At 53.2% G+C, this 24662-nt stretch overlaps 1 protein-coding gene across 1 annotated transcript in view; it reads left to right on the forward strand.

Moving 5' to 3' along the window:
* Positions 1–10058: 10058 nt before the first annotated feature.
* NR4A3 (nuclear receptor subfamily 4 group A member 3) overlaps positions 10059–24662 on the forward strand; it is a 29309-nt gene continuing 14705 nt past the window's right edge. The window contains exons 1-5 of the mRNA XM_075416615.1: positions 10059–10492; positions 12681–12842; positions 15491–16377; positions 18587–18716; positions 19638–19810. Coding sequence (XP_075272730.1) covers positions 15493–16377; positions 18587–18716; positions 19638–19810 — 1188 coding nt within the window. The 5' untranslated portion in view covers positions 10059–10492; positions 12681–12842; positions 15491–15492. The remainder of the gene's footprint in view (positions 10493–12680; positions 12843–15490; positions 16378–18586; positions 18717–19637; positions 19811–24662) is intronic.

Here is a 24662-nt window from a genome sequence, read left to right on the forward strand (position 1 = left end):
AAGGAGGAGGCGCGCGGCGCTCCGGCCGTTTGTTTGCCGTCCGCACGCGCTTGGGCGGGGGGGGGTGGGGCTAAGCGAGCGGCGTAGGCGCCGCCGAGGTGAGGGGCCGGGCGATGCCCCGCCCCCTCGGAGAGCGGGGGAGGGCGGGCGGCGCGCGGCTGCGGCGGCAGCGCGTGACTGGGGGCGCCCTTGGCCGGCGGTGCGGGGCCGCGGCCAGGCGGGGGATTCCCCCTCCCACCCCGCCCCGCCCCGGCAAAAACCCCGCGGAAAATAAAACCGTAAGAACCGGCCCCGGGCTTCCGGGAAGCGGAGTCCGCCGCCCGGTCCTGGCGGTGCCGCTCTGCCCCCGGAGACCCGGCCGGGCTCGCTCCTCCTGCGGGGTGCGTGGGCCGAGCGGCGGGGCCCGGCCCGGCGGCCCCACGCGTGGGAGGAGCGGGCCTCCGCCGCGGCCGGGAGCACAGGGCGGCAGAGCCGGCTGCTCTGTCCCCGGGGAGCCTCTCGGTCAGAGTGCGGCCGGGGTCACCGGCGGCGGGGGGGGGGGGGCGCGGGCACCTGTTAGCGCCGCCGCCGCCGTCACGCGGCGCTCAGCCGGGCGGGCGCGCGCCGGGGCGGGCTCCGAGCCCGCCGGCGGCGTCACGGGACCGGGCGCGCGTGCCGCGCCCGCCGTCACCTGCCCGCCGCCGCCCGGGCTCCGGGGGGGAGGGGGCTAAAGCCCTGCAGCGCGGCCGAACGGCCGGGTCCCGTCAGGGGGCCTCGGCGGGGCAGGGGCGCCGGTGCCGGCTCCCTGCTTCGCGGCGAGGTCCCGGCCACGCTCCGCGGCCGCGATGGCGGCACGGCGTGGTTTTTAAACGAACGCCCGTTTATGGCGGCGTTCCGGGAGCTCGGCGTTAGAAAATCCCGTGCCGGGAAAAGGTGCGACGGGTGACAGAAAGGTGATGCCCGGCAGTGTCGCCTGCCCGCCGGTGACGGGGTGCGGTGGCTTGATTCACGAGCGGCAGCATGGAAAGTGGAGGGAATTGCCGGAACTCTTCAAGGCACACGTGCTGCAAATCTAAGTTACTATTTCATAACGACGAGAGCAATACAGCGGGAAAATACAGCAGGAAAAGGCACCCAATTCGCAACAGATGGCAGGAAGCGTTTTCCTCCCCCTTGCATGGAACCGCAAACGCACGGAATGATCCGTGGGGGATTTTTGGTAGGGTGAAGGCACCGGAGTTGTTTGAGCAGTCAGCACGTGAAAGCTTTGGTGAGGGAAAGAGAAAATGGGAATGAAATTTCGTCATTTAATTGCCCGGGACTTCTAATTACGCGTTAGTTTCTATGGCCAAATTTAACTGCGCCATGGCGAAGCATTTGTCTCATCACCCCCAACAAATTCCTTATAAAAATACAAAACATTATCCTGGTAAAAAACAGGAGGCTGTTCGAACATCAGCTCTGGTGCTGCGCGACGCCCCGTTCCCTTCCCGTAAGGCAGAGTCTTGCAATCGGCCAAAGCTCCGCGGGACGGTGCTGGCTGTCAGGGGTCTCTGCAGAGGCGTTTGCTGGCCTTCCCCCTTGGAGTCACAGGAATCGGAATCTGCTGCGGCTCTGTCCCTCTGGAGGTCCTTTTACTAGCAAAACACGTGCACCGGCCGGTACAGCGGCGAGCGGCTCAGCTGAATTTTCGGTCCCGCTGCGGTGCTTCCTCTGTGCCTTTGTGAAGCTCAAACGCCCGAGGGAGGAGCACTTCATCCAGCAGAAGGCGAGGCGTGGAATCTCTCTCCTCGCTGTCGTTCTCCCCCTGCTCTCCATCGCCGAGGCATGTAGCCTTCCTGTCATCTTGGATCTCCGCTCTAGGTGCCCCAGAAGCAGCGATGGGTGTTTTCCAAAGCTGCACTTAGATGGTTCTGACTTTGACTTGTTGGTGTTTCAGGTTTTGCCGTTGGGGCCGCGTCACCGTGTCGTACGGCACTCTACCTGCACGTCTGCGTCGTGCGCAGTTATAATGAGGTGAGACTGTCCAGTCTTCTGCCTCCTTGAAATGGGAGGGAACAAAGTCAGGAATTCAGCTGCTTTTTTGGTTTAACTTTCAAGGTCGACTTTCCAAGACGCATTTCAAAGCGCAAATGCTTTCCTGGAGAGTGCGAGGCAACAGCATCCTCCCTTGCCTTCCTCACAGCTTCTCCCACAGAAGTGGCAGCAGACTCCTCCTCTCCGGTGGAAGAGGAGCAGCCCGGCTTCCCCGAGCTGGTCTGACAGCAGCACACCTGCGCTCGCCGCACTTTGCTCCTTTTGTTCGCACGTTTGTTTTGGCACAGCTCCCTCCCACCGTCTCCAGAGGGCTGTGCCGAGGAGCGCGCCTAACGCCGCTCCAGCGAGGACGTTTCCAGCCCGCTATGGGCTCGAGCAGCCACAACTTCCCAGTCTCACTCAGGTTTGGATTTCAGGATGATTTTTACAACCCCAAAGACTAGACTCTGAGCTCATCACCCTCGTCCCAGAGCTAGGGCTGTAAGTTCAGGCCTAAAGTGCATATACCGCAGTCTGGTCTTTCATATACGGTGCAGGGAAGGAAAGACGGGCTGGTTTCATCAGCTCACTCCAACAGTGCATCTATCTCAGCTGATTCAGAGGCGCCAGAAGGTTTAGTCATAACTGAAGAAAGCTGATGCTTAAACTCTCTCAACCTGTGACATGATACTAGAGCCCACTTCTGATCTTTAAGACATGATAAGCTTGAAAGAAGGAGTCCAGATCTTCTCGGGTAAATTATTAATTTCTTTATATATATATAAAATCTTTATATTTTTTATATTTCTTTATGGCCTCAAGTTGCGTCAGGGGAGGTTTAGACTGGATATTAGGAAAGATTTCTTTACTGAAGGAGTGGTCAGGCGTTGGAACAGGCTGCCCAGGGAAGCAGTGGAGTCACCATCCATGGAGGTGTTCAGAAAACGTGTAGATGTGGCACTCTGGGACATGGTTTAGCAGGCATGGTGGTGATGGGTTGATGGTTGGACTTGATGATCTTAGAGGTCTTTTCCAACCTTAATGATTCTTTGATAAGAAAAAAAGGAATCATTGTCATTGAGGGGTCTGAGGCCTTGTGCATTAGTAAGGCATAAACAATAATAGTAATTAGTTTTCATTTCTGTGCCTTTATTTCCCGAATCCCCTGTTGTAATTTGACAGACGAGGAAACGAAGCAAGCAGAGGTAAATGGGGCTGTGCAAAGCCAGGACAGAGAGGAAGCCAAAAGCAAAGCCTGGACAGTCAGTTGCCTTGGCAGCTGGACCGTCCCACTGTCCGCCCCTCAAGCCCCTCGTCCTGCCCTGGTTGAGGAACTGCTGCTCGGTGGCTCTTGCAAATGGGCGGTTTGGATAGCATAGTACTGGGAAGGGAGAGAGACAGACAGGGAAACAGTAGGAAGGAAAGAAAGTGCAGTCCAAGAAGAGGTGAGAGAGGCAGTAGATGAAACGCAACGCCCGGTAGCATGGGTAAATGGTTTGGAGATCATTAGGAGTAAAACAAACAGGGTAACCGGAAAGACAAGGTAATAAGAACAGATGGAATCTAAAAGGTTCTGCTCATAGAAAGATGTTAGGGAAAGTAAATAAATAAAGAGCTGGTGCTTTTGAGGAGCTACCCTTTGTCAACACGAACAGAAAGTATTAGTCTGCCAGAACGGCAGTGCCTGCTGAACAAGCCTAAATGATTATCTGGTATAAATTATGATTATTAATTATACCAGATTATTATCTGGTATAAATTTTCTTTACAACGATACAGTTGCATTTGTGTAGTACTCCATGCACTAAGTAAAGAGACTCCTTTTTAGGAGTAGAGACTGACAATCCAGCCAAGAATTACATTTAGAAATGAAGGGCTCTGAAGGAAGCCATGGGAAAAGAACTTACAAAATAATAATGATAATTTCTATTATTTTATTAATTATAAGGTAGAAAGGAAAAAAAATACTAACTTTTGGGGTTTATAAACCAGGCCCATGGCCCTGACCCTTCATTAAAATCCAGCGCTCTGTAATAAACGTTACGCTCTTCAAGATCTTCACCCAGAATGAGACGAGCATGAGCTTCCCCCCCCCCCATTTTTCTTTAAGTGAACACAGTCAAATAAGATTGTCCTTCTGAAAGAATCGAGGGCAATGCAAGTTGTAGTTCTTCTGTATCCGTGATAAATCCAGTTTAAAGCTGCTTCATTATTACATAATTAATGTACTTAAATTAAGATCCCTCTGAATGCTTCTTCATCTCCTTATTTAATAATCTGCTATGCTTGCATGTCTGAACCTTGTCTGGCCCTGGCTTCTCCCATTCCTCATCGGCCCTTACGTGGGCAGTAGGAATCGCACTCTCAACAGCCCCTCCGCTTAGTATGATGCGGTTCGGTCTGTGGGTTTGTCTGAAAGGGAGTCGTTCCTTTCGTTAATGTGCGACCTCCTTTACTTTTCATTTTGGCTCTCCATGAGCGAGAAAGAATCGCCTATTGTCTTACAAGCCAGGCAAAGTGAACAGGCTGAGTCAGTCCAGGAATATTCAAGCCTCCCCATCTGTGGTATTGCAGAATTCCAGGGCAATTCCACCAGTTGGTGGAGCTTCTGTCTGGGAAAACAGAGCTATTGTGAACAAAGCATACTGCACATATTTCTAACATTCATAAAAGACTGGGTTTGAATCATTTGAATCTTTCTCAAAATTTCTTCCTTTGGGGCAAAAATTTCCAATGCATGGCCTCTTTCCAATTATAGTCATTTGGAAAATCTAAGCATGAACCTCCCGACCATTTCTTTAACTAGTTGGGAAAAGAAAATATAAACCTTCGACTATAAAAGTATGACAGCAGGCTAGATTAGATGGGGCCTTAATTTAGTCAAGACTAGGACTCAGTTTTGGCAGGGAGTACCCTGCCGAACACACCACCACAGGCTAGGCTAGCCCGTCCCCTCGTCCCCAGGATGGCCTCTGTATGACAAGGGCACCTTTCTTTCCCACCAGGAGAAGCAAAGGAGGCAGGATGAGTTCCTCCTTCGGTCTGGAAACACAGTGGTGATAAATTAGGTGTCCTGAGCGCCTACCGTGCTACCTCACACAGAAACTTGCTGGCCTAACCGTGTGAGGCAGCCGAGGCAGAGCTGCTGTTCCAGGCTATCCAGACTCAGCTAGGTGTCATTTTGACGGGGCTCACCTCCTGTTTTCAGGACTGATTTAGTGACCTCGATCAGCACCAGAACCTTTTACGTTTATTTTCTGAACAGCAGGGTACCTCTCAAGGGTGGGATTCTGACCCAGACCTAAATCCAATGCAGATTTTAGGTGACCAAATTAAAAACCTGCAGTGATTTCTTCAATGCCGCGTCCCCGGAAAGAAATCCAGAAACCGAAATTCATCATCTAACTCTTTGCATGCTTTCAGGGAGAGAAAAAAGGTACAAAACAGACTACCCACAACAAGTTGACAGGGGCTACACCGCAAATCCCACCCCTCTGGGGCAAGGGAACGTAGCTTAGGACTGCCAGAAGGCTCAGGACATCAGAACCCTGTCTTGAGGATGCTCACCTATGAGCTTTGTCAAAAACACGGCTGGAAGAAGGTGGGTGCTACCCTCTGTTGACTCTGCAGCTTTGTCAGTTACGGCTCTCCCTAGAAAACAGAAGGTCTGGGATTCAGCTCCTTGCTGTGCTTAGAGAGACTTAAATCCAGACCGACGGTTACCCGAGAGAACGGCCTCATCACCAGGTTATTGGCTGTCTGGGAAGGTATGGAGGGGAAAGGGAGCTTTCACTGTAGAGATCATGCTCAGTAGGAAGGGATTAATCAGGCAAGAAAGAAAGTTCGCGTCAGGCCATGGCGGTATTTTTATACTATAGGTGGTGTTTAACATAAAACATACCAGACGTCCTCGGAGCAGGAACGAAGGGGTGGGCAGATCTCCCCCATTCCAGCAGACAGCCCGAAGCACTAGGCTACAGCGCCTGCACACGAGCCTGAAAGCGGTTTCACCACTTCAAACGCGTGGGTGAGATGCCACCCAGAGTGGTGCCGGGATTACAGCGATCCCCAGGGAGGCGGGGAATGCAGGTTGGCTCTCCCCATGCCCACCCCTGCCCCAGACAAGCTACGTGAATCTGGGTGTCCTGTTTCCCGTGCAAGTGCTGAAACTACCGAGCTATGGTGTAATTTGGGTGCACCAACAGACTCCCCTTTTGGGGTTTTCCTAGAAGGCAGCATTTAGGCAGAGAAATGGTTGGTTTCTGCATCCTGGAGGAAGACTGGGAAATTTATAAGTAATACAGGGGGATACTCTCTGAGGAGGAGGTCGGACTAGGTGACCTTCCAAAGAGCACTTCCGCGGCGCTGCTGCATTTAGGTGCCTCCAGCTAGACAGCAGCCAGGCAGGATTTCTGGATTGCGCTTTTTGACTGGGTGTTTAAATTGTGCAGTAAAAACCTAAAACCAGCGATGTTTCATTGCCTTGGTCCCAGAAACTTGCAGCCACAAGACTGGCCTGGACTGCACAAGCTCTGGTCTTGGAGAAGTCGACTGCAAATTCCGATGAGGAGTTGTCCTCAAGTTATTTAGCCATAAATGCGAATGCAAGGGTGGGCCCTGGAAGTGAAACCTCCAGCCTCTCCACGTTGTTGCCCCTGTGTAACCTCCAGTCTTCCCAACTCTGGCATCACCCAGCAAACGTCCCTCGACAGCCTTCCCCACCTCCTGCAGCTTTGTTTCTCCAGAAGCCTCCCTCGCGTTCCCCTTGTCGCACAGCCTCCAGTGCCTGATCTGATGGTCCCAAGTTACGCAGCAAGCCCCAGGAAGGCCATCCTTCAGGCCCTCGCTCCTCCGCCGCCGCCTCCAGCGAACCAAGCTGACATCTACACACCAGTTAGACCATTCGCCTCGTGTGGTTCCTGTCCCCTGACCTCTCCCTCCGCCCTGGCGTTTGTCCTTAGATGGGGAGCTCCTCGCACGAAGGACTTCCCTTGTGCTGCTTGGGAAGCGCGCGGCGCGTAGGGAGCGACCTCTCGTTTCATAAATGACTGCAGAACAGCAGGCCGTGCTCTCCCCAGGGGGAAACCGCTGGCGAGCGAGCGCCCGGCTCCCTGCGTGGCACCCGTGTCTCCCCGCAGCGCGCCGCATGCTCCGCGCCGCTTTCGGCCCATTTTCTCCAAACACCCCTTTTTCCTGCCTAGCGGTTCTTTAAACAGCACCTCGAAGATGGTTTTAAAAGACTTTCAAAACACTCTCGCCGACAGTTTTGGATTTGGGGTGGGCATTTTTTTATTTATTTTTTTAAATCCTGCTCGCAGGACGATACTTCGCGTCGCGGGAGAGGGGAACACCTCGGGGAAGCCGCGAAGTTGCACGGAGTGCACGGAGGGGGAAAGGCGGGGGAAGGGAGGGGAGGCAATACGGTTTCTAGGGCTGCCCTCCCGGTACCGACATCTTCTGCCTGCGCACACTCTCCGTGCGGGGCTGCGAGTTTCGGGATGACGGTGGGACTTCATCCCCCGGGGGGGAGGGGAGGGGGGGGGCCGGCCCCGTGTCGGCAGCCGCGCTCGGCGGAGTCCCTTTTCCCAGCAGAGAAGCCGAGGCGCGAAGGAGAAATGACAGCATGGAAAACGGAGTATTTTTACCAGGGCCGGTGCCCGGGGTGAGCGGCGGGCGGAAAGTGCCACCCTCCCCGCTCCCCTGCCCTCCGCCGCCCACGCCGGCCGCGGCATCAAAGGGAATCTCCCTTCCCGCGGCGTGTCGGCACCGGGGACGAGCGCACCGGCCCGTCACGGCAGTTTCACTTCTCCCGGCGCTTGCTCAACGCGCGGTGGGAGGGGGAGAGGGGTTGGTTTGGGAGGGGGAGGGGGGAGGACTCCCAACCAGCCGCCGCTTCTGCCATGAGGTCACCGCCGCGCTATGCGCGCCCGCCCGCCGCCCCTGCTCCGCTCCGTTGCGTCAGGCAGGGGGTATCCCCGCCGCGGCCGACCGGGGCATCCCCGCCGCGGAAACACCCCGCGCTTCCACGCGTGTCCCTCGCCGGCGGGGAGGAGGAGGGGGATCCGCCGCCCCCGGCAGCGGGAGCCTGGCCGCATCCTTGGGCGGTCTCCGCTGGGGGGGGGGGGGGGGGGCAAGCAGGGGATCCCCCCGAGCCGGCGGCGCGGACACGCGGGACAGGGTCGCGGGGGGGGGGGGTGGTGCGTGGGCGCGTGGGGGTCCCCGCGGGCGGGCGGTCCCTGCACCCCACCCCCTGCGCAGAGGAAGCGGCGCGGGCGGGGGCGCGGCCCCACGACAATGGGACTCGCCGGCGCTATAAATACCCGCCCGCGTCTATATTTGGTTTGGCCGGATCACAGCCGGTCGGGGGGGGGGATGGGGGGGCCGCCAAAAATAGCCCCGCGCGCGAGCTGGCGTGCGCGCGCGCGAGCCCGCCCGACCCGCCGCCGCTGCCGCCGCTCAATGGGGTCCGGGCTCCGCCCCCTCCCCCGCGCGATCCCGATCGCCCTGCACGGGGCCCGGCGGGCTAAATTTAGCAACGCCGCTTGCGTCAATGACGCGACTGCCGTGCGTCAGCCCGCTACGCCCCGCCCCTCGGAACGGGGCCCGCCGCGTCCTGTGCGTGGATTGGCCGCGGCGGCACGAGGATGGCGTTCCGCGGTGACGTGGAGGCGCTGATTGGCCCCGCCGGGGGCTGGCTGCGTCCGGAGGGGAAGTGTCGCCGTGCGGGGAGCCCGGCGGCCGGCGGGTTCCCCCGCGGGGGGAGCGGGGGCCTGGCAGCCGCGCCGGCCCGGCAGGGAGGCCCCGGCGCCCGCGGACGGGGGGGGGAGGGCGCGCACCGCCGGCCCCGCCGCCTCGGGAAGGGGATCCCGGGCCCGCAGGTGGCCACCGCGCCGCCCTGCTCCGCGGCGTCTGCCCAGGCCCGCGCTGGCCCCGGGGTCCCCTCCCCGCCGGCCGGGGCGGCAGCGCGCTGTGCGGCGGGGCCGGCGCCGAGCGGGCAAAGCGAAAGCGCTGCCGCCGTTCCCTCCTCCTCCGCCCCGCTCGGCCCCGGCCCCGCAGCGTCCCGGTCCCCGGCGGTCGGACCCCTCGCGCAGAGCCCCTCCGCGCGAAGCACGAGCACTGCCACCGCCGCAACGGCCGCAACGACAATCGCGGGCGGCCCGGCTGCCGACAGCGGAAGTAAACACGGCACCGGGCACCGCGGCGGGGGTCGGCGTGGGGGGGACGACGACACCGAGCCGCTGCAGCCCCGGTGCCCCGGGCAGGCACACAGACACAGACGGGCGCGGGCGGGAGGCCGGGCTTTTCTCGGGGCCGCTCGCCCCCAGCGCCGGCTCGGAGCGGCGCCTTCCGCAACCGGCTGTCTGCTCCTGCGCGCGGGGGGCTGCAACGGGACAGGGCAGGAGAGGGGAAAAGAATTAATAAAAAGAAAAAATAAAAGAAAAAAAGGAAAAAATAAAAAAGTAAAAAGTAAAAATAAAAAGCTAAAAGAAAAGGAAAAAAAAGTAAAAAAGTAAAATAAAAAGAAAAAGAGGCGAAAAAAGAAAAGACAGAAAAATAAAAGAAAAAAGGGTAAAAAAAGTGGAAGAAGAACGCACGCTTTAATCGTCCCTCCTGAAAGTGCCACTAACGAACCAAGCAAAGCGCTTTTCCCCGTTGAACCGCTCCAGGAAAGAGCTGCTGCGTTCGCAAGACACCACAGCGCGGCCTCTCTTGTTGTGAATAGTAATAATAATAATAATAACAATAATAATAATAATGATGACGATGTTAATCTGCCTCGGGAGCGACCCGCCCGGCCGCGGCGTGCAGCGTGTCCCGCGGCGGGCGGCCGCGCACCCGGTCCCGCTGCCGGGGGCTCGGCGCGGCTCGGCCCGGCCCGGCCCGGCGCTGCTCCGCACGGCCCGGTGCGGCGGGAGCGCGGCGCACACCACTGGGGCGGGAAGGGGGGGGTGGGGGGGCGGTGGGGGGGGTCAGTAGCGTCAGGCTCCCATGGCGTCACTATTGACGTTTCGCATTCCAGCCGCTCTATGGAGAGGCCGCTAGGGCTCCTCTCACATAAATGACGTTCCGAGCGAGGGAGCGGGAGAGCAGCGCAGAGAGGCGCCTCCGTCCCCTCTCTCCGCGCCGGCAGACGCGCACCCCGGGGCGCTCGCACTCGCACCGGGGACGCGGGTGCAGGTCCCGCCGCGCACACACACACACACACACACACACACGCACACACACACGCACACACACACGCACAAAGGCAACATCGCGGCGGCGGAGGCTCGGCATCCCCTCTCGCCCGCCCGCCCGCTCCCTCCCTCCCTCCCGGGCGGGCTCCCGGCTCCCTCCGGCTTTCGCCACCCATTTCCATGCCTCGGGATAACGCGCCCTCCGGACCTGCCGCCGCCGGGAGCCTGCGGGGTTTCGCGTCTGGGGTCCCGCCGCTGGACAGCGCCTGTATGCGCCTTTGAGGAGCTGCATGTAAAGACGGAACCTCCACAGCAACCGAGTACGTATGGCACCGGCGGCCCAGGGGAGCGGGACCAAGTCGCGCCGGCCCGGGGGCGGATGCTCGGGAGGTGCCGGCGGCGGGGGACGCGGCTCTCGGCCGGCGCGCTGCCTTCCCGGGCTCTCGCCGAAACTTTTCCCTCTCCTTCCCCCGCCCCCCCCCCACCCGCCGTGGGATGCTCGTTTGCCGCTCGGCTTCCGAGCCTTCCCTGCCGGCTCGGCGACCCCCGCCGCGCCCGGGGCACCGCCGCCCCACGGCAAAACGGGAGGGCTGTGGCTGAGGGCAGCCGGAGCCGGAGCCGGTGGTACTGAGGTATTTCTGCTCGTTGTTGTCATGGAAATGATGCTGCCGGCGGCGGCGGGGAGTTTACAGCGCCGGTGATGAATGGCAGTAATTCGCCTCCTTCCTTTAACTGCGCTTGGGAAATCGGCGGTTGGTGTTTGCACAAGTTCGAGCCGTCTGGCAGGGACGGCGGGGCAGGTTGATCCCGCTCTCGCTCGGGGAGGGAGCAGCCCCCCCCCTCGGCAGCCCGACAAGGGCCGGCCCCGGGAGAGGTGATGGCTGGAATGCGGCGTACCGTACCGAAACGGGATCTTCGCTCGGCACGTCTGCCCGGCTTCTGCTCCTGGGAAATGCGGGGTTTTCCCTCCGCAGGTCGGAGGCGGCAAGGAGGGGGCTTGCTGCGGGGCAGTGCGGGGCGGCCGGGCTGCCCCGCCGCTGCCCCCCTCCCTTCGCCTTCGTAGCCGCGACACGGCTTGCAGGCTTGGAAAGTGGCGAGAAAGCGCCGGCGCTGGGTTGTGATACCGTGTCGGGGGACGGTTATCGGGACGGCGTTGTCGCGATACTCTTGTCCCGCGCGGGGATGCGGCTCCGGTGAATAACGCTGTTGGTTAACTTGCAGTTTTTGGAGGCGACGGGTTCCGCGCGAGGATATTTCCCAGGGAAGGGGGCGGAAAACGCTGTTTTCTGCAGGGGGGGTTGGTGTGTTGGGATCGGATTTTTTTTTTTATTCTCCAGGGGAGGAAAAAAAAGAAAAGTTTGGGAATGAATCGCTAACTTTTATCCAAGCCGCTTCACCCGATTACATTCTTCGCCCTATTTTTCTCTCCTCCGTGGAGACCGTTGCGTGCTGCAGTCAAGCCCCCCGGTAAAAACCCCAGTGGACTTAAGCAGACCCGGCGGTTTCCCCGGAGGTGGATCTCACGCGAGCTCGTGGATATTCGCTGGAGTGACCGTGCGACTCGGGACGATCCTCCCCCCCCCCTCCAAAACAAATCGCGAACTAATCGGCGGTGGAAACCGGGCTCGAAACTTTTTAATTCAATGGAGCTTCCCCCTCCGCGGTCCCTCCCGGGTAAATGAAGGTTTCGAAACTCGCCCGAAGAAGTCACGATCACAATGGAGTGTTTCACGGCTTCCCTCCTCGTATTACAGGGCGGGGAGGGCTGTCACTCGGGGCTGAATGTAAAGTGCACGGGAGGAAGAAAAGGGCTTTAAAGGGCTTTGACGAGGGGAGTTGTTTCCTCCTAATTTACGGCCCTCGCGGCTCTGCGCCCCTGGCTCGGCCCGGCCGCAGCCCGGACGGGTGCAGCGTGGTTAAACGCGCAGCGAGTGTCTCTAGGTAACCGGCGGCTTGGGGCGGGGGGGAGCCGCGGGGCGCTCCGCGCCGGGCGGGGAGCCGCCTCGCAGGGGCTCGGGGACACACACACACCCCCCAAAACCCGCAGGGGACGAAGGGTCGAGATGACAGTCACTTCTCATCCCGGGAGCTCGGGAGGGGGGAGGCGAAATAGAGCAGACGCGGAGCGGGCGAAGGAGCCGCCGGTGAGCCGGGGCCGGGGCGCATCCCCCGCGCTGCCGCCGAGCCCCCCGCCGCGCCGGCAGCGCCGGGCGGGCTCCCCCGGGACGGAGGGCCGCGGGGCCCTCCCCCACGCCCGCGGCGGCGGCCGGGCCGGTGGGAAACCCCGCGAGTCCGGCCGGTGCCTTGCGTGGAAACTTCCAGCTGCCTTTCGCCGTGAGGAGGGAGCGGGCGGAAACGCGCTCCCCGTTCCCACCCGCGGCGGTGGCGGTGGGGAGGGGGAAGCGACCCGCCGGTGGGGGGGGGGGGGGGGGGGCGGGGGAGCCCCTGCGGCCCGCCGGGCCCCGCCGCCCCCTGACCGCGCCTTCTCCCCCCGCCGCCGGCGGACAGAGCCCGGGTCGGAAGAGCGCGCCCCGCCGAGGCCAGGCCCCGCGCCCGCCGCCGCAGAGAGGTCCCAGCCGGCGCCCACCCCGCCGCCGCCGCCCCCGCCGCCGCCGCCCGCCGCCGTCCGCACCTCCAGCCCCACCATTCAGCGCGCAAGATACCCGCCAGGTAAGCTGCCGCTCCGACCGGGAACCGGGGGGAGGGAGCTCCCGCCGCGGCCCCCGCCCTTCCCAGATCCCTTCGGCGTCAGCACAGGGACCCCCGACGTCCCGTTACCGGGGCCGCGGGGGGCGAGGAAAGCCCGAAGGGACCCGGGCAGCGCCCGCGGTGCTGTGCCTGGCCGGGCGCACGGGCGTTTGCGACCCCCCTCCACCCGCCCAAAGGGGGCTTTTCGGGGGGGGGGGGAGGTCATCGTGCCCGCGAGGAGCCCGCCCTGCGTGGCGTGGAACGGGGCACCCCTGACGTCAGCAGCGACGGCAGGAGGGTGAGCTGACAGCCCGCAGCCTCCCGGCCCTGGGGTTCGGTGGGGGTTTTTTACCCATTCATCTGGGCTTTGGTGACAGGTCGCTCTTCAGTGCGCCTCCCGTGGGGCTGCTTGCCTTTTTTTTTGTTAGTATTGTTGGGTGAAGAAGAAGGAAAAAAAAAATCCCAGGTGATTTACTTTGCAGGGTAATTAATATTGGTGCCCTAAGTGGAAAAGTAGGGGTTAGAATTAGTCAGTCGAGCGCACTGGCAAAGGGCGAGGTAGGAGGAGCCCCACAGACCTTTAGGTTAGGGATATTTTTCCTGTCCTCAGGTCGGACTTATTTTAGACTTATGTTTTCTCACTTTGCGCAGAATTCAGCGACATAACCCTGTAACGCTCAGGAAAAAAAAAGCAGGAAAAAAAGCCTAGTGATCTGCTTGCCTGGACTCCTGGAGCTCGTTTTCTGAGCTAGCGAAAAAAAAAAAGCCTTTTTCCTTCACAGGGCCGTGTGTCAACACGTCCGCCCGTGACATTATCTGTCCGCCCGTGACATTATCTGTCCGCTCATTCAGTTGTGCTCCTCCACCAGCCCTCAGTGGAGGTGGTGGAAGGGATTGCTTTCCCTTTTCATTTGATTAAGCACCGCTCGCTGCGTTTTAGGAGACGGCCCTTAAGCTAACAAATGCCAGTAACAGGGATTGCCATGAAGTGTGCGTGCGTGGAATGGCACGGGCAGAAACTGATTGATAGGAGGAAAGAGAACGGGAAGAAAATACATAAATAACATTGGGAGGCAAGGCTTGTGAAAGAGCTGTCCTGCTTTTTCCTTCAAGTATTTGGATTTATGAGTAAGAAGGTCTTAATTTCAAAAAACAGCACTATCTTTTTTTCCCAGTTTTCAGTGTTTGCTCGAGAAGAAGACGGATCTGAATGGTTTGTGACAGTACGATAATTGAAATCTGGTGCTTAGTTTAAATATGTTTATCTGCAAAGCAGGCAGGAAAGAATTAGAAGTTGATTTAACACAAATTATTTGAATTCCTGCCTGAAAGGCTCGAGTGAACATTTTGAAATTGTAAGTGAAAGGAGTTCTTGAAATACTGAGGGAAACCCCATTATTTTTAACACAGCTTTTTTTTTTTTTTTTCTTTGTATGAATTGTTTCTCAAGTGCTTTTGGAATATAAATTACCACAATTAAGAAGATATGAACCGCACTTAATTTTCATATACATTTTCTCCATATTTCCTTGTCTTTTCTCTTTACAAGAAAATTTATACCAATCTGTGCATTTTATTCCCCTGTTGTGGAACCGAAACACAGCACGCCTTTTAGTTTGGGCTGCAAATATTGGGCTAGAATCTCCCAGTGTTTAGTCAGGCAAACCTCAAGTGGACTGCAGAACTGGGTCCATTATTTCCTGAGAGCAGCAAAGGAAACAGCAGACCAGCAGGAAAGGTAAAAGAAAGAAAGAAAAAAATTGAATCTTTGTAACCAGGCACTGTGCTGCTTCAACCACCCCCCAGCTACCAGTGAACCACACTAACTTTTATGACTAATGGATAAAAACAGTTATCTTAGCAGCTTCAACCTTGCTTTCCCATAAAAATGGAAACAAAAATACCACATGCTTTTTCTCTTCCATTTTTTGCAAGTTTGAGGATATATTGTACTAGCCACATTTTTTAGGAGAATGTTCCACCACAGATAAGCCTTAAAACTACCAGTTAGACAGCAACCTTAAATTATTAGCTGACCAGAACTATGCTTCAAAGGCCCAGAGTTGAGTAAGCAAAATTGATGTTTGCAAGTCCTAAGGAGCAAACGCTGTGATTTGAGTCGTTCCTCTGACGTGCACAGCAGATGCTGTTTCTTTTGATATAAATACAGTTTTTAATATTATGCATCTGATAATCTCGTTTAGCCTTCGTGAAAATTTTATGGCACGGTTGCACGCGTGCAGAGATAGATTTAGAGCCATAAACTGTTTCCATCCTGCTCATCTAATTCTCATTGACACCTATGTATATTAAGCAGCAGATGTAGGGCAGCTTGAGACGGATTCTTCTCTCTGCTGACGCTGGTGTAAATTTGAGTTTCTCCTGCAACTGGGTGAGGAGCAGGGTCCAGAATACCTGATGCTTAGTTGACCCCCGATGCGTATTTCTTGCTGAAAGGCAAAGACTCGAGGCTAATTTATATGTCCCTTGTCTGGGTGAGAGTGGGAGTCGGGTGTCTTAACTGAGCTCCGTGAAACGTGGGCAAGCTGCTGGGAAAGCAGTTTGCGAGGGCCGGGGCCGCGGCCTCGGCGTGCTGGGCTGGCTGCTAACGTCCCCCTTTGCCCTCGCAGATATGCCCTGTGTGCAAGCGCAGTATAGCCCTTCACCGCCCGGTTCGAATTATGCGGCTCAGACCTACGCGTATGGCTCGGAGTACAGCTCGGAGATCATGAACCCCGACTATGCCAAGCTGACCATGGACCTGGGCAGCACCGAAATCACGGCCACTGCCACCACCTCCCTTCCCAGCTTCAGCACCTTCATGGAGGGTTACTCCGGCAGCTACGAGCTCAAGCCTTCCTGCCTCTACCAAATGCAATCTGCCTCCTCCGGCCAGAGGCCCCTCATAAAGATGGAGGACACCCGGCTCTCCCCGTACCAGCCCTCGCTGCCACCCTCCACAGATGAGGGGATGCCCAGCACTTCCATGTACTTCAAGCAATCTCCGCCCTCCACGCCCACCACGCCGGGCTTCCTCTCTCACCAGAGCCTGTGGGACGAGCCCCCGCTGCAGCCCGCGCAGACCTGCCTGCCGCCCGGCCACCTCATGGACGCTGCCCCCATGAAGACCGTGCCTCCGCGCTTCCCCCTCTTCCACTTCAAGCACTCCCCGCCCCACACGCCGCCCGCCGCCTCCCACATGTGCTACGACCCTGCCTCCCTGAGCCTGCCGCTGGGCTCCGACAGACCCGCCGCCAGCCAGGCGTCCATGGAGAGCCCTTCCTACGGGCTGCACCTGCCCAAAAGGCCGGCCACCTTGGCCTTCTCACCGCTCGGCCTCAACGCGGCCGCCTCCGGCCTGATGGGCGAGAGCAGCGGTGGCGGCGGCGGGGGCCTCCCGTCCCCGCCCAGCAGGAGCTCCTCGTCCGGGGAAGGCACCTGCGCCGTCTGCGGGGACAATGCCGCCTGCCAGCACTACGGCGTGCGGACGTGCGAGGGCTGCAAGGGCTTCTTCAAGGTGAGAGCTCTGCGGTTCGCTCCCCTCCCTGCTTCCCCAGCCTCCCCTCCCGGCCCATCCATCCCGGCAGCTTCCCGGTCCTCAGAGCCCCCCGGCACAGCGGGACGGGCGCCCACCCCGAGGTTCTGCACGAGGCCAGAGCAAGCCCTCCGTGGGGTGGAAGGATCGGCCAGCCTCGGCTGAGGAGGGGTCATGGCAGCCAGCTGGGCAAACCGCAGCCCCAGTCTGCCAGCGTCCCTCAGCGGAGCATGGGTCACCCCTCCCCGAGGTATAAACTGCCGTTCTTCCCTAGCGAAACCCACCTGGAATACATCCAACCTGGGTTTTACTCGGTCGCTCGTTCCAATTAAACCTGGCCGTCAGGTGAGGAAAGGAATCCCGAAATCGTGAAGTCTGCTTGACGTCTTAGCTGGTGGCGGCGGGAGGCCGTTTGTTGCCCTGGCGTGGCTGGGGTGAGGAGAGCCGCGGGGCCGGCGCCGGGAGGAAACTGCTCTCACGTGTGGGGCAGACCCCAGCGCTTGGGGCTTGGTTTGGTTTGGTTTGGTTTGGTTTGGTTTGGTTTGGTTTGGTTTGGGTGGTGCCCCCTCGTTACTCCTGAGCTCAGGAGCCCGGCGAGTCCCCGCTGCTGGAAGGCTGCTTGCAGAGAGGGGCCCGGCGCCGGCTCTGCGACCGAGGAGGCTTTGAGGCTGAAGAGCAACACGAATAACTCGTACGCAGCCGGTTCTCAGCGGAAGCTGACTGCTGACGTTTCTAGGATTCAAACAGTCTCTTTTTGCCCTTAGATTCGGGCGCCTCGTAATTTCCTTTCAGCAGATCTAGCTCAGATTCCGGTATTGTTTTCAGAATTAGCTCATGTAAGTGAAGAATTTGGGATAGACTTCTGGTGGGAGGGCTCTGGTCAGCAGGTTGAAGGTTCGATACATTTGGGGTTGATTCAGTATATTCCCTCCTGCAGAGCCAGCAGTCGCACCCCTGTGCTGGTAAAAGATACGATGGGAAGAAAAACAGTCCAAAAATAGTTGGGGGGGGGAGGGCTTACAACATTTTTTTTTATTGTACACAGAGCTGCTAATGTTACTAAATAATAATCCTGTGACAACGTGGTAAAATACACATCTCCTGTAAAACTCGTTTGTCACTTAAATATAATTAGCAAAGGAAACACAAACAGCCTGGAAATAGCAGCTCTTCTGGGCCCGATCCTGCCCCTGTGGAAATCCATAGCATATCCTTGTCTGGGAGCAGTATCTAGAGCTTATTCTGCAAAATTAAACAGTTTTCAGCTCTAAAGCACCATGAACAATATTTGCTGTGTCTCTTCTATTTAGTACCTTGAGGCTGCTATTTGAAAAGGAGCACAATTTGTGAAATAACTTTTTTCCATTCATTTAATCGCAGTGCAAGGTTTAATACTGAATGTTGAGCTGATGAATTTGTTCCTGTTCTGATGTCTTTCCTGTTAGTGTCTCTTTTTTTTTGTGCTATTTATTGATGTATCTTTGATTTTAATTATGGGAGCACATAATACATTTTTGCATCAATATTTGCTACGTTCTGCCAAGGATTCCCAGGTTTTTACAAATTTTAAATTTACTGTATAGCTTTAAGATCATTTTACAGTTAGTTAAATGTATATAACTACAGTATAATTCTGTCTGTTTTTTTCCCAGGTCAGGTTAGCTTTCCCAGAATATTTAACTAAACATATTTTGGTTTTATTTTTCTGGTGTTTTTATTTTTCTCCCTGATGATTTTAATGGCTAACCAAACCAGTTATTGTGGTATTTGACTAACAATAGCGATAGCAAGAGAAGTACATGGCAGATCATTTTGATTTTATTTTAATAAGGTCAGCAATAATCAAGGGAATGAACCAAGTAGAAAATTGTTCCCAAAGGGATATTAAAAGCGGAGATAATCTAATCCCCAAAGGTAGATGCGATGACCTGGTAATTTCAGATATGATTTTATCATTCAAAGTTGCCTGTCTCCAGAGACTTGCTTCAGAACAATCCTAGATGATTTTCATTGTCAGCAGCTAACACTAATAAAATTGTTTTTCCTGCAGGCTAGTGTGTTAGGAAATTAATTTTATCTAATTATATGAATTGCACTGTCGCTTTTCATGTTGTAATTAAAACACGTTTTGTCAGGTTCTAAGTTGTTCAAGAAATGATCAGTTTACTATTTTCGTGTTGTGTTTTTGCAGAGAACAGTTCAGAAAAATGCAAAATATGTGTGTCTGGCAAATAAAAACTGTCCAGTGGACAAGAGACGTCGTAACAGATGCCAGTACTGCCGGTTTCAGAAGTGTCTCAGTGTCGGCATGGTTAAAGAAGGTAAGGACTTTTTCTATTATTATCCCAGACAGTGAAATATTGCATTTAATGAATCTGTGTGTGTGTGGACATAGATGCCTTTACAATGAATTTCACAGTGATGAGATTCGTAACTTACCCCAAAATATGTGCACTTGTGTAATAATGTATTGATTTTCTTCTTTTCGCTCATATTATCATATTTAGACTTTAGACCCCAGAGTTCAAGAATAGCAAGGTCACAAGAGGATAATTTGACACTGGCCAAAATGTCTCCTTTATTAACTTTGAACGTTGCTCGATAATGCTGTCGGCTTCCCCCTGTTATCACACTGGGCGCTTCACTGGATTGTGTGCATTTTGACATAGGATCTTGTCTCATTCCCATAAGCTGATTGTAAATTTGCAATTAATTTAAATTGAAACAGGATCAACTCATTAGTCCCAATTCTGCAAATGTTTAAGTATGTGAGTAATACTGTGTGAGCAGTCCCATTGTGAATACTAACATGGATAATCTAACCTATATGCCATGGCCATATTTTTTCAAATGCTTCAAGAAAGCAAAAATTACTTTGAATGAATGACTCTGCCATTCAAAAGGCGCACCAGCAGCAAGAATATTAGAATTTGTGTTGTGTCTGTGTGTGTGCATGAGCACACATCCACGGACGTGTAGGTGTGCTGCAAAGAAAGCGTGAACACTGGGAACACAGCTGGGCTTTAAGCAAGCAGCTACATTGCTGCTGACGATCGTAGGTCTGACGCAATTTTGGTATCGTTTGTGTTCCTTTGCCATCAAAGGCATTGAGAGCATGTGCTGAAACTGGAGAATACTCTTACTTTTGCCGGGCTGGCCACCATAAGAAAAGCAGGTGTTCATTCTGATCCGTCGTTTGCTGGTATCTTCACAACTGATTCCCTTTTGTTTTTTTCATCCAGTTGTCCGTACCGACAGCCTGAAAGGGAGAAGAGGTCGGTTGCCTTCCAAACCAAAGAGCCCCTTACAGCAAGAACCCTCTCAGCCCTCCCCGCCTTCTCCTCCCATCAGCATGATGAACGCCCTCGTACGAGCTTTAACCGACTCCACGCCCAGGGAGCTTGACTATTCGAGAGTATGTCTCAGTTTTCTTTGCCTGCTTGCTTTTCGTGTAGAAATGATTTGCAAACTGCATTTCTACTTCCCAGCCGGTTTGCTAAAATGGAATTAAATGTGAAATTTGGATGAGGGTAGAAGTTTGTCCAGCCAGCCGTTTCTTTTCACGGTGGGTGGACAATGAGGGGAAAGGAGGTGCAGTAGAAAGTAGTGTTAGTAACTATTCATCCTGAGGATCTCAGAGTTATCTGGAGTGTATTCCATGGGTGAGTGAAAGCAAAAATGCATAGATAAATAGAGCATTCTCCTTGCAAAAGGCTGTGCCAAAACACTTAACAATTAAAACGCAATCGATTAATCTACCAAACTCAAGAGCAGTACTCATATGTCCAGTATCTTAAGTTCTGGGTTCTCTAATCTCATGGCACTTCCCTAATACTCGGTTACCTGGATGGATAGGGCCATTTCTTTTGAAATCAATAGGAATTTTGCCCTGATTTAATTGGAACCAGGGTCTGGCTTTGGATACCCCAACATGAATATTTCTTCAGTAAAATTCACATTTGCAAAACAAACCTTTTAAAATAAAAATTCTAAAGAATTACCTCAGCAAAACTCTGCCAGAGATTATATATTTTTGTAACCTTGTTCTTTAATGTATCATATTTACTATTTAAATATTCATGGAATATTTTGAAAGCTTAAAAAACTGTTCAATCGTTAGTAAAATACAGCATTGAAATGGCTTCTTAAATACATTTTTAGGCAGGTTCATATAACAAAAGAAAAAAATACAGCCAAGGAAAAACAAGATCAAATTCCTTCCCCTTAATGAATTATGATTAAGTCTGAGACCGTAAAAAATACAGCTCTATTCAGACAACATCTACACTGGCCATTTATCACTTGTTGCTAAGTAATTAATACTAAAATATATTTGATTGTAATTATGTAAAAATTACATTATTCTATTTTAGACTACACTTACATATATCATTTAGCAATTTTAAGCATGCTGTAACATTTTTTCTTCAAGCTAATCTGTAAGTATACAATCATATAATTTTCCAGATTATTGTTAAGAATCTAGCTGTTCCGTATGTGACAGCCTTTTAGGGGGAGAATGCTTTAGCCATGTTTACACATATTTTACCTTACCCAGAATGACTCAGGGGGTCATTCTGCAGATACCGAGGCGTGTGACGAGCTGTGCTCTTTGACAGAAATCTGCTGGGTTCCACAGAATTACAGGCGCATGATAGCCCAGGCCAGGAAAGCAATATCTAACCTTATGTATTTATTTGTTTATAGATACGAAGTCCTTTTGCATTTACAAAAAAAGTGAATGAAAACTGTGTATTTTTATGTGACTTTTTTCTTTGTCCTGCAGTAATTATTTCACTTTTAATGAAAATAGCCCACAGATCTAATTGTTGAACAATTCTGTTGGACATTACAGAAAGCATATGATTGACAGTAAATTAATTTAGTCTTGGTAGCTGAAAGATTAAGTACGATTGTCTGTTAGGACATATTAATGGTCAAGTTTTTCTTTATAATAAAATATGTAATAGTCTGTTATGCTCAGCAATACTGAAAAGACAAAAATATGCTAAAAGAAATTAGTAGATTCTTATGTTTTTCAGAAGCCTTATACTTATTTTGAAAAGCTAAGGGAGATCAGAAACAAATGCTATGTGAAAACTGAGATTAACTAAATGAAATATGCCATAAACACACTGCAATGCTAAAAAAATCCCCACGGAGAATAATCCTGTACCTGTAAAGACTAACGTACGGCACACTCGGTTAGGCTGTGACCCTGCCGAGCACCACAAATGGGTAGATCTGGAAACCTGGCTTTGGAGTCTGTCCTAACACTTCTGCAGACACGACCTTAATGTTTAGCATGGTCTTCATGTTTGCAAGCCGTAATGTCTTGACCATCGTAAAAATGCTGTTAAGAGTTTCAGACAGGAACATGTACCCCTTCCCTCCCAAAAAACTTACACAAAAAAAAAAAACCAAATCCCAAATCAAAAATAAATTACATAAGCTATGAATTTTAAACCAAAACAGATTGGAACTGGTTCTGTTCAGAACATGGCTACTTTTCATTTCAGCAGTGGTTTTAACTTACCAGTCCACAGCAATGGTATATTTAGGTACTTGATTTCAAAAAGCTATTGCTAGGAAGAGAATTTGGTTTATGAACTCCTTAAAGGCCAAGGGCCGCAGTCCGGTCTCACACCTGTTTTACTGGTACAATTCCACGAGTTTACACTTCTAAATAAGCGAGATGAGAAACAGACCCTGTATCTTGCTGCCCTTATTCATGCAGAATGGCTATCAACTTAAACAGAAATGTTATCTTTTCGGAGGGAGAGTGCAGCATTTAGGTAATAATCCCCCCCCATCCCCAGACACAAAATTAAGCAAGTATCAGGGCTTTTGGAAGAACAAGCGTAGCTTCTCCTCTGTGCAGAGACGTTATTGTTAGGCTTTTGCAGCTGTAGGAATTGATGAAGGGCTGATGAAAGCAGGCAAAGGATAGAGCTAGGTTGTGCTGTCAGGCTCCCCAACATCAGGCTTTCCGAATCACTTTAGCTATGCTGTACAAGTTAAGGTTGCTCGCTACGCATGCGACCCCCTCCTTGGGTATCAGTCGGGTTTCGTTTAATTCCTGAAAGAGCTCTGAGCAAGGGGTTAAGGCAGAGCTTTGCCTTCTGGCTTTCTCCCAGCATGCCTCCCATTTGCACAGGGCAGGTTAAGAAATGCAGGTCGGGACCCCTTCCGTGCCCTGGCCTCCTGACCAAGGGCGGGCTTACCAGCTGTCTTGGTCAGAAGTTAGGTCAAATATCAGCTCTTCTCAATGAAATAATCACGGAAAAAAACCCACAGATTTTGGTGCATAAAACAGAACCATGCATATTATGTATGGTTACTTATATACTCTTAAGTCTGTTACAAGCAAATAGTATGTTATTTTAGCTCTTCTTTTTAAGTGCTAACTCTTTGTGGCGAGCAGTGACGTATTACAGCAGCTAAAAATTATACAATTCCATATAATTTCTTACCTTTCTTCTAAAATTACTCTCATGGGATAAACTATAACAGCAAATACAGGTTGTAATTTATTTAGATGCATTTAATTTAATTAAGTGCCCCACGTGGGGTATACTGTACTGTAGCATTCATACTTATGTGACATTATGCAGCATTCAGCTTCGTTACAAAATGTTAAAACTTTGCCTTACTTTTGCCTAAGGAATGTTTTATAAATATTGGGAACAAATTAATACATGGCATAATTATGCTGACTTGGGATGAGTTATATTTAGAAAGAATTTAGGGTAGTATCTTTTTTGTTTTGCTTTTCTTTTCCTTTCTCTTCACTGCTCGAAGGATCAAGAACGTGTCTTGCCTTAACAGTACCTATGGTGAGGCAGCAGTTTCCATCAGCCCGTTTGGTTTCCCCGTGTAGAAAGAAGGAGTTATAGGTCAGCCCCAGTGCAGCAAAGCACATCTCCCAGAGCCAAGATGTGCACTGTCTTGGCTTGCTCCACAGCTTCATTTTAAGAGGGTCTAGAACATGCAAGGTGTCTGAAAAAGCATGTCATCTTTTTCTACCTGCTGATCACCCCGGTGCATCTTGCTGCAGTCCAGTGCCAGGAGTAGTCAGTTCATGCTGCTTGAGCATCCTCAACTGCTCCATTCAGGTGGGGGACTGAACACGTAAATGAGACAGCATACAGACTTTTCTGCTGCTGCTCTCCATCCTCTCTGTGTTTTGGCCTCTACCTGCTTCACTGTCACAGGATCCTTCAGAGTAGCCGGGGCAGAATTTGTCTCCACATGAATTTTATAAGAGGGATCACACATGGTTCGCCCGCTGACTAGGGATGTGAGCTGGAGCTTACCATGAGAAACTCATGCAGCTAGTGCTGGGTAAGCAGAACAGAGTCAATCAGGACTAGCACCAGTACCCCTGATACGGCCAGAGGTCTCTAGGATTGCTGTGGTTCTCCAGTCAGTAACTCTGACAATCTGTCCTTCATCCCTTACCTACCAAGAGCAACCAGCTCCAGCTAGGACAGGCAGAGAACAGCCCAAGAAGTTCTGCTTGCTGCCCTCTCCCCACGCCCCGCTCCTTTCCTGCACAGAGGTGACTTTTGGGTTGCAGTTAGCAACAGGGGTGATATTTGCAGCCCAAGTGGCATGCCTGTAATAAGGTCCTCCCAGGCTGCCAGCCCACTGTTACCGATTGGCAAAGAGATGTGGGTCTTTCTGCTTCCACTCTGGCTTGGGGAGTTGCTAGGGATTCAAGCCCTGACGGCGTGTGGAAAGTTGTTTCCAAAGGGCATGCACACTTCTTGCGGCCGTGGAGACCACCCCAACCTTTCCTTGGCTGAGTCCCAGAGAGAGAGTGGCTATGAAGTCTCTCCCAGAAATAACTGACCAGATGTCTGATGGCAAGGATGTTGTTACAAGAAATCCCAAATTATTCAGTTCCTGCTCAGAAAACCAGCAGCGCTTTCCAAGCACGGAATCAAGCTAAGCCACGAAAGCTCCTGTTGTATTTTCTGCCGAGAGCAAGTGAGCAGTGTCATGGGAGCGACAGGGATCCACTGGTGAGGAAGTAGGAGACAGCGGGGAGGGAGCTGTCAGCGGGTCACAGGGAAGCTGAGCAAGCTGAGCCTGTCTTAACAGTTGTCGAGAAGAGTTATGGCCGCATCAGCAGCATAATGGGTTCTCCTGAACCTTCAATGCTTCTATTTGAAGGATAAGAGGTGATATGGGGCAGCTGTTTTACGTTGAACCAATTCTGTATTCAAATGAAGCAATGCTGCATGTGTCAGATAAAACATGAT

Source organism: Opisthocomus hoazin, chromosome 3 (genome assembly GCF_030867145.1).
Source record: "Opisthocomus hoazin isolate bOpiHoa1 chromosome 3, bOpiHoa1.hap1, whole genome shotgun sequence".
Lineage (NCBI taxonomy): Eukaryota > Metazoa > Chordata > Aves > Opisthocomiformes > Opisthocomidae > Opisthocomus > Opisthocomus hoazin.